This window comes from Bos mutus, chromosome 21, assembly GCF_027580195.1.
Source record: "Bos mutus isolate GX-2022 chromosome 21, NWIPB_WYAK_1.1, whole genome shotgun sequence".
Lineage (NCBI taxonomy): Eukaryota > Metazoa > Chordata > Mammalia > Artiodactyla > Bovidae > Bos > Bos mutus.
In genome coordinates, this window is record NC_091637.1 from 54,625,322 (window position 1) to 54,639,526 (window position 14,205).

At 38.0% G+C, this 14,205-nt stretch overlaps 1 protein-coding gene across 5 annotated transcripts in view; it reads left to right on the forward strand.

Moving 5' to 3' along the window:
* The window catches only part of WDR76 (WD repeat domain 76), a 53,421-nt gene that overhangs the window by 3,488 nt on the left and 35,728 nt on the right, over positions 1–14,205 (forward strand). For all 5 annotated transcript variants that reach the window (XM_070358843.1, XM_070358840.1, XM_070358841.1 and 2 more), the window contains 2 exons: positions 10,358–10,450; positions 11,500–11,555. In XM_070358843.1, the coding sequence (XP_070214944.1) occupies positions 10,358–10,450; positions 11,500–11,555 (149 nt within the window). The remainder of the gene's footprint in view (positions 1–10,357; positions 10,451–11,499; positions 11,556–14,205) is intronic.

Below are 14,205 nucleotides of genomic sequence, written 5' to 3' on the forward strand. Positions count from 1 at the left end.
TTGTTAAGCTATGGTTGAAGGGCCTCTTTAGCTTAAACAGATTATTTTATCATCTAATTTATATTTAAGTGAAATTTTATTTTTTAAATGTACAACAGATAATTTCCTTGGTTTTATTTGGCTCTTGTTTTCTTTTTTGTGGGGGGCTCTTGGTTTTGATTTGTGAAGGAGAGGATTGTCTTTGCTTCTCATTCTTTCTCAGTTTGCTGCACTTATTTTTGAGCTTACTCCTACTTAATGGTGTCTTGCTCGCCTTTACATGTTTATGCATGGTATACCAGAAGAAGTTGACTTGTAAAGGACATATAGAACTTGAGTAACTCTTGATGTTAAGGTGGGAAAATCATCATTAATTGACTGCATTGATGTGCTGAATAATTCCCTTAATTACTTAAAGGAGACAAACGATGGAATAGAGAAGATACATGAAAAACACTAATTCTGTTTGAAATGATAGTTCGAATCAGTTTAAGGAATTAAGCATCTAATTCTTTTGGCTCTTATTGCCTACCAGGAATGTTGTACCTCATTTAAAGTGACAAATTTTATGACCCTGTCACATGGTAAGAAGTAGATGGAACTGGAACAGAAAATGATGGTAGGGAAAGGGATATAGGATAATTGAGGCGGTGTTGTAATGAATTAGGACCCGTGGTGGGACAGTGTGGGCTAAGTCAGAAATGCATTGGACTGGGGGTTGGACGCCTAGGTTTTAGGCATGGCCACTTCTAAGAAACCTTGTACCTTTAAGCAAGTCACTTCTGTGGTGAGAGAATTAGATAAGATTGGTAGTTCTCAAACTTTAGTCTGTATTAGAATTACCTGGGGGGCTTGTTAAAACCCTATTGCAGGGCTTCACCACCTGTTTCTGATTCAGACGTTTTGTGTGAGTGTTGAATTTGAATGTCTAAAATAGCTTCCTAGAGACTGGTCCAGGACTGCACTTTGAGAGCCAGTGGACTGGATTGTCTCTTTTTGCCTCTTAGACTCTAAAATTCTGAGTGTTTGAGGCTTAATATAAAGCAGATTTTGTTTTGATGTAAAATAAATAGGGCTTCTCCCTATGGCTCAGCGGTAGAGAATCTGCCTGCCAATGCAGGACACTCGGGTTCAATACCTGGGTTGGGAAGATCCCCTGGAGACGGAAATGGCAATCCACTTCAGTATTCTTGCCTGGAAAATCCCTTGGACAGAGAAGCCTGGCGGGCTACGGTCCATGGGGTCTCGAAAGAGTCAGACACGGTTCAGCAACAAGTAGGGTCAGAAATTAGAACATGAGATAGTGAATACTGGAGATAGTCAAACAGGGCATAGATGCTCAGCATACATTTTCTTACAACAAGCTGAAAGATCTCACATCTTTTTTAGAACATTTCATTCTTTTTTTCTCTTCCCTTTCATTAATTATCGTTTGGGGGTAAAAATTTATGGTACCATGGTTTAGGATCAGTATTTAGTTTATAAGCATATTTCTTTCTAAATGAAGGATGGCTTTTGTCACATCAAAGACATATAATGACGTATAATGTCCCTCAGTTTGTGTTGTTAAGTCAGTAGGTTGTGTCTGACCCTTGGTGACCCCATGGACTGCAGCCTGTCAGCCTCTTCTGTCCATGGGATTTCCCAGGCAAGAATTACTGGGGTGGGTTGCCATTTCCTTTTCCAAGGGATCTTCCTGACCCAGGGATTGAACCCAAGTCTTCTGCTTTGGCAGTGGATTCTTTACCACTTAGCCACCTGGGAAGCCCTCAGTTTGGGTTCATCTGCTATTTTCTCATGATCAGATTAAGATTTTGCATTTTGGGGAAGGATACCACAGAAGTGAAGGTGCCCTCCTCAGTGTATCATATCAGAGTGTACATGATGTTGTTGATACTTTACTGGTGATGTTGACCTTCATCACTGCTACAGTGGTGTCTGCCAGGATTTCCCAGTGTAAGCTTAGTATTTTTCCCTTGGTAATTACTGAATGCTTTGAGGAAGGTACTTTGAGACTATGTGAATATCCGGTTTCTGTCATCAAGCATATATTTATTTCTTTATTAAGACAGAATTCACATAACATATACTAAAGTGTATAATTCAGTGTTTTTTGCATATATACATGAAGCATATATTTATTTTTTTATTAAGACAGAATTCACATAACGTATACTAAAGTGTATAATTCAGTGTTTTTTGTATATATACATGAAGCTGTATAGCCATCATCACTATCCAATTTCATAAATTTTTATCACTCCAAAAAGAAACTGCATACCTGTCAGTAGTGATTATAAACCCTTCCCCTCCCTCTCTCAGCCTTGGAAAATCACTTATCTACTTTCTGTCTCTATATATTTGCCTATTCTGGACATTTCATAGAAATGGAATTATACAATATATGGCTTTTTTGGTCTGGCTTCTTACATTTAGCATGTTTTCAGGATTCATTCATGTAGCATGTATTGGTACTTCATTTCCTTTCATGGCTAAATACTATTCCATTGTATGGATATACCACATTTTGTTTATGCATTCATCAGTTGATGGACATTTGAGTTTTCATTTTTTTTTTTTTTTGCTGTTAAGAATAATGCTGCCATGAGCATTTACTTGTGAGATTTTATGTGATGTTTTCCATTCTCTTGGGTGCGCACACACACCTTGGAGCAAAATAGGGTAACTGTGTTTAGCTTTTTGAGGCATTGTCAAATTGTTTTCCAAAGTGACTGCCCCATTTTTACATAACCAATAGCAATGTATATATAAAAAAAATCCAATCTCTGTATACCCTCAGCAATACTTATGTCTTTTGTAACATTTAAAATTTTTAATTGAAGTAAAATGCGCAATGTAAAATTTACCTCTTTGCCATTTTTAAGTGTACAGTTCAGTAGTGTTATGTAAATGTATATAGTTGTAAAACCAGAACTCTTCATCTTGCAGAACTGAAACTATACCCATAAGGGTTTCCCAGGTGCCACTAGTGGCAAAGAACCTGCCTGCCAATGCAGGAGACGTAAGAAACGCAGGTTTGATCCCTGGGTTGGGAAGATCCCCTGGAGAAGAGCATGGCAACCCATTCCAGTATTCTTGCCTGGGGAATCCCCAGGGACAGAGGAGCCTGGTGGGCTACAGTCCATAATGTCGCAAAGAGTCGGACACGACTGAAGTGACTTAGCACACATGCCCATACCCATTAAAAAACTCCTCATTCTCCAGCTCTTCAGCCCCTAACCAGTCTACTTTCTGTCTCTATGGGTTTGACTACTGTAGGTACCATGTATAAGTGGAAGCATACAATGTTTGTCTTTTTGTGACCGTTATTTCACTTAACGTAAAGTCCGTAACTATTTTGGTTATAGCCTTACTAGTGGATATGAAGTGGTATCTCATTGTGGTTTTGATTTGCATTTTTCTAATGACTAATGATGTTGAACATCTTTACATGTGCATACTTGCAATTTGTACTTTGGAGAAATGTCTATTTAAGTCATTTGCCTATTTAACAAATTAGGTCGTGCACATTTGAGTCAGGTCTAAAGAGGTGGATGAACCTAGAACCTATTATACAGAGTGAAGTAAGTCAGAAAGAGAAATACAAAAAAAAAAAAGAGAAATACAAATATTGTATACTGATGCCTCGGAGAAGGCAATGGCACCCCACTCCAGTACTCTTGCCTAGAAAATCCCATGGACAGAGGAGCCTGGTGGGCTGCAGTCCATGTGGTCGCTAAGAGTCGGACACGACTGAGCAACTTCACTTTCACTTTTCACTTTCCTGCATTGGAGAAGGAAATGGCAACCCACTCCAGTGTTCTTATCTGGAGAATCCCAGGGATGGGGGAGCCTGGTGGGCTGCCGTCTATGGGGTCACACAGAGTAGAACATGACTGAAGTGACTTAGCATAGCATAGCATAGCATACTGATGCCTATATATGGAATCTAGCAAGATGGCACTGATGAATTTATTTTCAGGCAGCAATGGAGGAACAGAGAAAACAGACCTATGGACGTTGAGGGAGGGGAGGAGGGAGAAGGTGAGATGTATGGAAAGAGCAACATAGAAATTTACAATACCATAAGTAAAAAAGATAGCCAATGGGAATTTGCTGTGTGACTCAGGGAAGGCAAACGGACTCTGTGACAGGCTGAAGGGTGGGATGGGAGGGAGGTGGGAGGGAGGTTCAAGAGGGAGGGGACGTGGATGTACCTATGGCTGATTATTGTTGATGTATGGCAGGAAACCACAAAATTCTGTAAAGCAATTATCCTTCAATTAAAAAATTAAAAAAGAATTAAGTTGTCCTTTTTTTCTCTCTCTTTTTATTGTTGAATTGTAAGAGTTCTTTATATATTCTGGACACTGGATCTTTACTAGGTATATTATTTGCAAATATTTTCTCCCATTCTGGGACTTTGTTTTCACTTTCTTGACAGTGTCCTTTGTACAAATGTTTTGAATTTTAATTTAAATTTAAAAAATTTATTTTTATTTTTGGCTGCTCTATGCGTTTTTGGTCTTCATTGCTGTACGTGGGCTTTCTCTGGTTATGGCACATGGGGACTACTCTTTGTTGTGTGTGGGCTTCTCATTGTGGTTTCTCTTGTGGGGCATCGGCTCTAGGCACACAGGCTTCAGTAGTTGTGACACTTGGCTCGGTAGTTGTGTTGCATAGATCTGGTTACTCCATGGCATGTGGGATCCTCTTGAACTAGGGATCGAACCCATGTCCCCTGTACTGGCAGACAGACTCCCAACCCTGGACCGCCAGGGAAGTCCTTAAATTTAATTGTTAAAAATGTTATCAGTAGTTTTAATTTGAGTCCAGTTTATTTTTTCTTTTGTTACTGATGCTTTGATGTCATATCTAAGAAACCATTGGCAAATCCAGGTTTATAGAGATTAAAACGTATATTTTCTTCTGAGAGTTTTGTAGTCTGGCTTTTAAATTTAAGTCTTTGATCCATTTTGAGTTAATTTTTGTATATCACATGAGATAAGGATCCAAATTCATACTTTTGCATGTGGATATACATTTGTCCTAGAGCAATCTGTTGTCAAAACTCTTCTTTCCCATTGAATGGTCTGGACTTCCTTAATGAAAATAAATTCACCATAGGTGTATAGATTTATTTCTAGACTCAGATTTATTCAGTTGATCTATCTGCCTATCTGAATGCCAGTATCACACTCTTTTAAATGCTGTTAATGTTGTTCTTTAGTCACTAAGTCGTGTCTGACTCTTTGCAACCCCATGAACTGCAGCACACCAGGCTTCTCTGTCCAATACTTTCTCCCAGAGTTCGCTCAGACTCATGTCCATTGAGTCAGTGATGCCATCCAACTTCTCATTATCTGTCACCCCCTTCTCCTCTTGCCCTCAATCTTTCCCAGCATCAGGGTCTTTTCCAGTGAGTCAGCTCTTTGCATCAGGTGGCCAAAGTACTGTAGCTTTGTACTAAGTTTTGAAACCAGGAAGTGTGAGTCTTGTTTTCAAGATTGTTTGGTTGTTATGGGTTCCTTTCAATTCCGTATGAATTTTAGGATCAGCTTATCCATATTTGCAAAACTGACATTTAAAATTTTGACAAGAGATTGTATTGAATCTATAGATCTATTTGGGGAATACTGCCATTTTAAAAATATTAAGTATTTCAGTCTATGAACATGAGCTGTCTTTCCACTTATTTAGATTTTCTTTAATTTCTTTCAATGTTTTATAATTTTCTGTGCACAAGTCTTTACTTCTTTGGTTAAATTTGTGTCAAAGTATGTTCTTTTTCAAACAGTTTTTCTATGTATTTGTGGCTGAACGGGGACTTTGTTGGCTGTGTATAGCTGTGGCTTCTCATTGCAGTGGCTTCCTTTGTTGTGTCTTGAGGGCTCAGTTGCCCTGCAGCCTGTGGGATCTTCCTGGATGAGGGCTGGAACCCACGTCCCTTTGGCAGGCAGACACCCAACCGCTGGACCACCAGGGAAGTCCCCTAAATATATTATTTTTTTTGATACTATTATGGTATTTGTTTCTTAATTTCATTTTCTGATTGTTCATTGCTAATGTACAGAAACACAACTTATTTTTATATGTTGATGTGCGATTCATGGGGTTGCAAAGAGTCGGACACGACTGAGCGACTGATCTGATCTGATCTGATCTTACAACTTTGCTGAAATTGTTTACTCTCATTTTTTTGTGTGTGGATTCTTTTTAAGATTTTCTACAGATAAGATCATGTCATTGGCAGTAAAGATTGTTACATTTCTTCCTTTTCAATCTGGATGTCTTTTATTTCCTTTTTTGCCTAATTCCCCTGGCTAGAACTTCCAGTACAGTGTTGAATAGAAGTGGTGAGAGCAGACATATTTATCTTGTTCCTGAGTTTAGGGGAAAAGCTTTCAGTCTTTCACTGTTAAGTATGATGTTAGCTGAGCAACGTATATTTCTTAAAATTTTTATTTCGAAGTGCTTAACAGATTCATAGGAATTTGCAAAAATAGTACAGAGTGGTTTCATTTACCCTTCACCCAGTTTTTCCCCAATGAGTACATCTTATTTTATTTTTGATCAGTTAGTTAACTCTTTTGGCTGTGCCACACAGCTTGTCGCATCTTAGTTCCCTGGCCATGAATTGAACCAGAGCAGTGACAGTGCAGAGTCCTAAGCACTAGGCAACCAGGAGATTTCCCCCAGTGAGCACATGTTAAATAACTACATTGCAGTATCAAAACCAGGAAATTCATACAGATGCTAGGTGTGTGTCCTGTTCTGTATCATTTTATCACATGTGTAGATTCATGTAACCACCACCACAATCGTGATACAGAACTGTTCCATCTCTGCAAAGATCTCCTTTAGACTACCCCTTTATAGTTAAGGCCACGGCACTCCTTCCCACCAGCCTTAACCCCTGGCAACCACTGATTTGTTTTCCATCTCTACACTTTTGTCATTTGGAGAACATTATATATGTGTTCATACAGCTGGTAAATTTTTGGCATCAGGACATTTTTAATTCAAGTTATTTTTCTTTTGTTTTTTAAAGGTAGCATTTTCCCTCTTATTTTATATATGCAGTAACTGCTCAAATGTCTCTGAAGATAAAACATTAATGGGGTTAAAAACATTTCTATTTCCTATAATATATATTTACTTTGAGAACCCACTTTGATATTCTTTGCTTGGTCTTTGATGTTGCAAGTCCTGGAGGGGCAGATAATGGGTGAGAATAGTTTGAACGATGCATACCTCGAAAAAAGTCTTATTTTTCTTAATAAATTTTCTTATTTTTTCCTGTGGTAATTAGAATCATTTAAATTTTGTTCCTTTGATCTCCAAATGCAGCGTTTTAAGATAGATTCTTAGGAAGTCTGATGATGGTGGTAATGTTTTCCTCTGAGAGGCATTGTTCAAGGCAGTGACGAAATAACCATTCACCTTTGCTGTCACTATGATGTGTGTGAGAAGATTCTTCATTTTGGTCACACTGATACTTGTACATACTTGTTTAGGTCATAGTAAGTCATAATTCTGTGTGTGTATATATATTTGTTGTTGTTCAGTTGTTCATGTCCAACTCTTTACAGCCCCATGAACTGCAGCATGCTAGGATTCTCTGTCCTTAACTGTCTCCTGAAGTTTGCTCAGACTCATGTCCATTGAGTCAGTGATGCTATTTAACCATCTCATTCTCCTCTGCCTGCTTCTCCTCCTGCCTTCAATCTTTCCCAGAATCTGGGTCTTTTCCAGTGAGTCAGCTCTTTGCATCAGGTGGCCAAAGTATTGGAGCTTCAGCATCAGTCCTTCCAGTGAATATTCAGAGTTGATTTCTTTCAGGATGGACTGGATTGATCTCCTTGCAGTCCAAAGAACTCTCAAGAGTCTTCTCCAGCATCACAGTTTGAAAGCATCAAGTTTTCAGCACTCAGCCTTCTTTATGGTCCTACTCTTACATCTGTACATGACTACTGGAAAAACCATAGCTTTTACTGTATGGACCTTTGTTGGCAAAGTGATGTCTCTGCTTTTTAATACAATGTCTAGGTTTGTCATAGCTTTCTTCCAAGGAGCAAGCGTCTTTTAATTTCATGGTTATAGTCACCATCCACAGTGATTTTAGAGCCCAAGAAAATAAAATCTGTCACTGTTTCCACTTTTTTCACCATCTCTTTGCCATGAAGTATTGGGACTGGATGCCATGATCTTAGTTTCACACAAAGGTAATTCCATATGTGATGGTGGTTTAGTCTCGGTGTCGTGTCCAGCTCTTTGTGACCCCATGGACTGTAGCCCACCAGGCTCCTCTGTCCAGGGGATTTCCCAGGCAAGAATACTGGAGTGGATTGCCGTTTCCTTCTCCAGGGCATCTTCCTGACCCAGGAATTGAACCCGCCTCTTCTGCATTGCAGGTGGATTCTTTACCACTGAACCAGTGGGGAAGCCTCAATTCCATATGCACACACATGTATGTATACACAGAACCAAATCAAAACAGCCAGCAATTTTCTGTTATATACCTATTTGTGATCACTGCTCAACAGACAAATTAGACTTTAGGCCATTTTAGCTTTTTTCCCCCACATCGCCTATTGACTTACTGTAGAAGATTAAGTTTACACATGTGCTGTTTCCTCCTCCTTCCCATGTTTTACCTTCCGTGTTACATATAGTCCAAGCTTTACCTCAGGTGTAAAATTTTTCTCAGTATAAATCGATGAATTCTAATGGCTTTATATATATTATATATATGTGTGTATGTATGCTGCTACTGCTAAGTCACTTCAGTTGTGTCCGACTCTGTGTGACCCCATAGACGGCAGTCCACCAGGCTCCACCGTCCCTGGGATTCTCCAGGCAAGAACACTGGAGTGGGTTGCCATTTCCTTCTCCAGTGCAGGAAAGTGAAAAGTGAAAGGGAAGTCGCTCAGTTGTGTCCGACTCTTCGAGACTCCATGGACTGCAGCCTACCAGGCTCCTCCGTCCATGGGATTTTCTAGGCAAGAGTACTGGAGTGGGGTGCCATTGCCTTCTTTGGTGTGTGTGTGTGTATGTATGTATATAATTCATGAAATGTTTTCTGGTACCCTCCATCATTGTGGACCATTTTCTCTTTCTTGGCCTTCTCTTTACTGTTTTTCTTTAAATTTCTTTTTTCTCTCTCCTGTGTTGGACTTCTGTAGCCTGGATCCTGTCTTTCTTTTTCTTGGTTTATTGTCTAATTTTGATGAAGTGCAGCTTATAGTAACTTCCTGAAAGCTGGTGTATGACAGATAGTTTTCTGCTGGTAAGTGCTCAGTCATGTCTGACTCTTTGCAACCCCATGGACTGTAGCCTGCCAGGCTCCTCTGTCCAGGGGATTTTTTCAGGTAAGAATACTGGAGTGGGTTGGCTTTTCCTTCTCCAGGTGATCTTCCCAGCCCAAGGATTGAACCTGGGTCTCTTGCATCTGCTGCATTGGTAGGTGGATTCTTCACCACTCGCACCACCTGGGCAGCCCGACAGATTGTTTGCATGTCTGAAAAAGTCTTTATGCTTTACATTTGATTGTTGGCATTATTGGATTTAGAATTGTAAGTTGAAAATAATTTTTCCTTAACATTTTTAACATATTCTTCCTTTGTCTTCTAGCTTCCTGGATATTGTGAAGTTATCATTCTTGGTTCTTTGTGGTCTGTTTTTCCCTCTGCAAACTTTTGGGATCTTCTCTTTATTTCACTCATCTTCAGGTATTGAGAAATTTTGTGATGATATGCCTGGGCTTGAGTCTTGTTTTCATTCATTGTGTGGTATACACGTTGGGCCCTTTTAATCTGGAAACTCATTTCTTCTGTTTTCAGAAGCTTTCTTGTATTATTTCTCTAATGATTTTCTCTCCTCCATTTTCTCTGCTCCTTTCCCCGCCCTATAGTAACTATTAGTTGGATATTGGACCTCTAAGATTCTCTAGTTTAAAACTGTCTTTTCTGCTCATGTGATTCTCTTTTTTATTGAATTTCTTTAATCATCTCAGTGAATTTAAAAATTTCTGTTTTTGAGTTCTTTCTTGTTTTGCTTAATAAAAAGGTCAGTTTGTGAAAGGGCCAGTAAAAAGTAATGTGCTATTGGGCTGTCCTACTTGACTTCTGATATCAGATCACTTGTTATTTAATTGGGAAGCTGTGCATATATCCTGCAATTATCCCAGACCCAAACTCTTTCTCTCAGTATCCAGTGCAGCAAAGTTTATGTGCTGTTTGGTAATACAACATAAAATAACCATAGTAGGTGCAATTTGAAGGAACATATACATGTGGAGAATGCAACAACTAGTTTTGTGGGGTATTTTTGCTGTGGATTATGTAAATAATAGAATCTTTTTGGTGTGATTTTATAGGATGATTTTTCAGAATTGTCACCATACGAAAGGAAGAGACTGAAGAACATATCAGAAAATGCAAACTTTTTTGCTTCTCTTCAGTTGTCTGAGGTTTGTTTGAAGTTTCTAATCTAAACTGAGACACTATTCCTCTTGCTAGTAGGTCCATAAAATACTCATTATCAGGTTTCATAGTGTCAAATGAGGGAGGGTAAAATTAGCAAGATCTACACTTAATACAGTTTACCGTATTTTATTGATTCCAAGACTTTTTTTTTTAAACTGTTGTATTAAAGCTGTAATTGGAAGCTTCCCCTCACTCCTTTCTATCCCTGATCAGGGAGCTAAGACCCCACACGCCTCGAGGCACAGCCAAAATAAAGAATAGAGGAAAATATGGTTAGTATTGGAAGCTTTAAGGGTTAATGGCCATAAGTATGCTAATGTTTTCTAATCATTATTACTAAAGGTATAATTTACATTGAAGGTCTTCACACTGCGGTCAAGCTTCTATGTGTGTGAGAAGAGCTGTCCAGGAGGGTGTGATATGTTTCACCCCAAAATACATTAAAACCCTTGGCTTTATTAAATAGTTTCTGGGCATACCAGATTCCTAAATATTCACTGTGTATTTGCATCTTGAGGGGAGGGAGGGTGAGTTAATATAAGGCACTAAATTGCTGAGTCACTCACTAACAGTTGAAAATTCATCAGAAATGGAGACAAAAATACCTCTGATTTTGACTTTAGTTAACAGAAATTACTATTGATTTATGGAAGTATAACCTGTAACTTTTCTGGAAAACACCCACAAAGGATTGCCTGAAGTGGAAGTTGAACTTGGAAATTTGTAATAGTATATTCAGTAAATGTTTGCTTATGTCAACTTGTTAGTAGCCTGGTCCCAGGAATCAGAATGTCAGTACTTTAGATAGTATTATATACTACTCTTTATTATTGATAGTGTATTTGTCTCATGTCTGCTACCAAGAGCAGTTGTCACATCCCAAGGTTCTTTACTTCCTGTATAGATCTTGGCTTAGTGTGCATACAGTAGCAGATACTCAAATGTTTTAGAAGGTAAGCTATGTAGTTACAGTATTACTTTTTTTTTAATAAGATAGTATTTTTACATGTATTATGTTTTGTGTATTTTACAGTCAGCCGCAAGGTTCCGTGAAATGATAAAGAAGAGACAGCCTCCTGAGTCCAAAAGGTAAAAGATTGGGTTTACATTTCCTATACCATGATATATTGCTGAGTTGTTTTATAATTTGAAAAAATGGTTCTACATAGTACAATAAGTAGCAGATCAGAAACAGTAATTTGGTTTAATCGTTTATATCTCTAAGGGAATACTATCTTTAATAACTCTAAAGTTCTCATCTTCATCAAAGGACTGTAGAGGAAATAAAATCTTGAGAACTGAATTTTATTTATATTTATTATCACAGCTAATGGAGGGAAATCTTTTTTTTTTTAACATTTATAATTTTTTTTGGTTGTACTGGGTCTTCATTGCTACGTGGGCTCTCTAATTGTGGCAAGCAGGGCTGTTCTCTAGGTGCAGTGCGTGAGTTTTTCATTGCAGGGGCTTCTCTCGTTGTGGAGCATAGGTGCTAGGCACACAGGCTTCAGTAGTTGTGGCACACGGGCTTTGGTTACTCCGTGGCATGTGGAATCTTCTTGGACCAGGGATCGAGCCCATGTCCCCTGCGTTGGCAGGCGGATTCTTATTTTTTTGTTTTTTCTTTCCCGTTCCTAGAATAAAGGAAGGAAATTAACATTTGTTGCACATCTGTGAAATACAGTGCATGCACGCATGCTAAGTTGCTTCGGTCGTGTCCGAGTCTTTGTGACCCTATGGACACAGGCTTTGCTGTCTGTGGGAGTCTCCAGGCAAGAATACTGGAGTGGGTTGCCATTTCTTTCTCTGAAATACAATGCAGTGACCTAAAAAATTTTTAGGTCCTATATTATCTACAGGACCTAACATCCTATATTATCTCATTTAATTCTGGCAAAAATTTTGTGAGATATAAAACAGACTCAAAGAGGTAAAGTAATTTGGTCAAGGTCAAAGTAGCTCTTAAAGACTTCCCCAGCAGTCCAGTGGTTAAGAACTCCCCATTTCCAATGTCGGGGGTGCTGGTTCGATCCCTGATTGGGGAACTAATAGCCTACATCTCATGTGGCATGGCCAAAAAAAAAAGGTAAAAAAAAAAATCAGCTTTTAAGTGGAAGCTTCAGGATTTGACCTCCAGGATGCCTTAGGTTCTCTTCTCTGCATTTTAACAATGCTGATGTATAAATGAAGAAACTGAAAATCTTGGCATCATTAGATCATTGTTTTAGTACTAGATGCTAATGTAACATCATTTAATTGATTTGATTCTGGTATAGGTTAACTAGCTTGAGAAAAGCTGAACCTTTAATTATGACCAGGTATTTGCAAGTGTGAAAAATTGTTATAAGAGGAACAAACAGTGTTTGACACTGGAAGATAATAGCAGCCGTCCTGTTGTCAGTTGATCATTAGCTTTATATTTGCATGCATCTATATATTTTTGGCTGCTGCTCAGTGTTGCATGTGGGATCTTACTTCCCTTAGTATATTATTTTATTAGTAGAGATGAGTGATTTTTTTTTCCCCTAAATCACCTAAGTCACAAAGTTACAGCACTTAATAGTTGTGTCAAGATAAGTGTCCAGCAGCTAGAGCAGAAGTTATATAGAAAAAAGGGCATAACTTCTGAAATTTCGCAAACTTACTTTCAAGCTTCAATTCAGCAACTTATAATGGTGGTATTAACTTTGGACAATTTATATAATCTTTCCTTATCTATAAAGTTGAAGTTATGCCAATCTAGAGGGGTTTTAAAAAATTACTAAATATACATACAAAGAAGCACATATGAATATTTATGTAATTTAAACAATAATAATAATTGAAGGATCCATCCTTATACCTGCCATCCAGGTCAGTAGAAATTTACAGTACCTTTTAAGGCCCTCCTCGAGGTAAGAGTCATTATGCTGAATTTTGTGATAATCACTCCTTGCATTTATTTATAGTTTTACCACCAATGAATGTATATTAATATTAATATAATATTAATAGTAATACAGTGTTTTACTTATTTTTACCTGTTTTTTATATTAACGTATAATATGCCATTTTTATATTCTGGGGTTTTCTTTTGCTCACTTTTACATCTTTATATGTTTTAAAATTCGTTCATGTTGTTGTGTGCAGCTTTATTCATCCTGTTTTTTCTGCTCTATGAATGCACTATGTTGACTTGAGTATGGACAGTTGAATTGTCTTTGTATTTCCTTTATTATAAAGACTGCTGCTCTGATCAGTCTTAAGTCTGTTGGTGTTTATGTGTGAAGAGTTTCTCTCTGAGGAGGATTCTCTAGGAGGATTATATATTAGAACCCCAATTTTTGCATATGCTGAGGATTTTTTTTTGAAGGTTAAATGAGGTATTAAATGCTTAGTATAGTTTCTACCACACAATATACTTTAAATAAATAGTTATCACTCATTCTTCTAAACTAATGTGGACTGTTGGTGAGATTTATGCATGTGAATTTTTGGAAGTAATTTCAGAGGCCTCTCTTTCCCCAACATTTTTTAATGAACTACTTTTTTTTTAAGATTTAATTTTTTAAAGAACAGTTTTAGGTTCACAGCAAAATAGAGAGGAAGATACAGAGATTTCCCATTTATTCTCTACCCCTGCCCCTTCGAAGCTTCCCCTATAATAAACATCACGTATTAGAATGGTACGTTTGTAGGTTACCAAGGCTGAACCTACACTGACACATCATAATCACCTAGAGTCCATAGTTTATCTTAG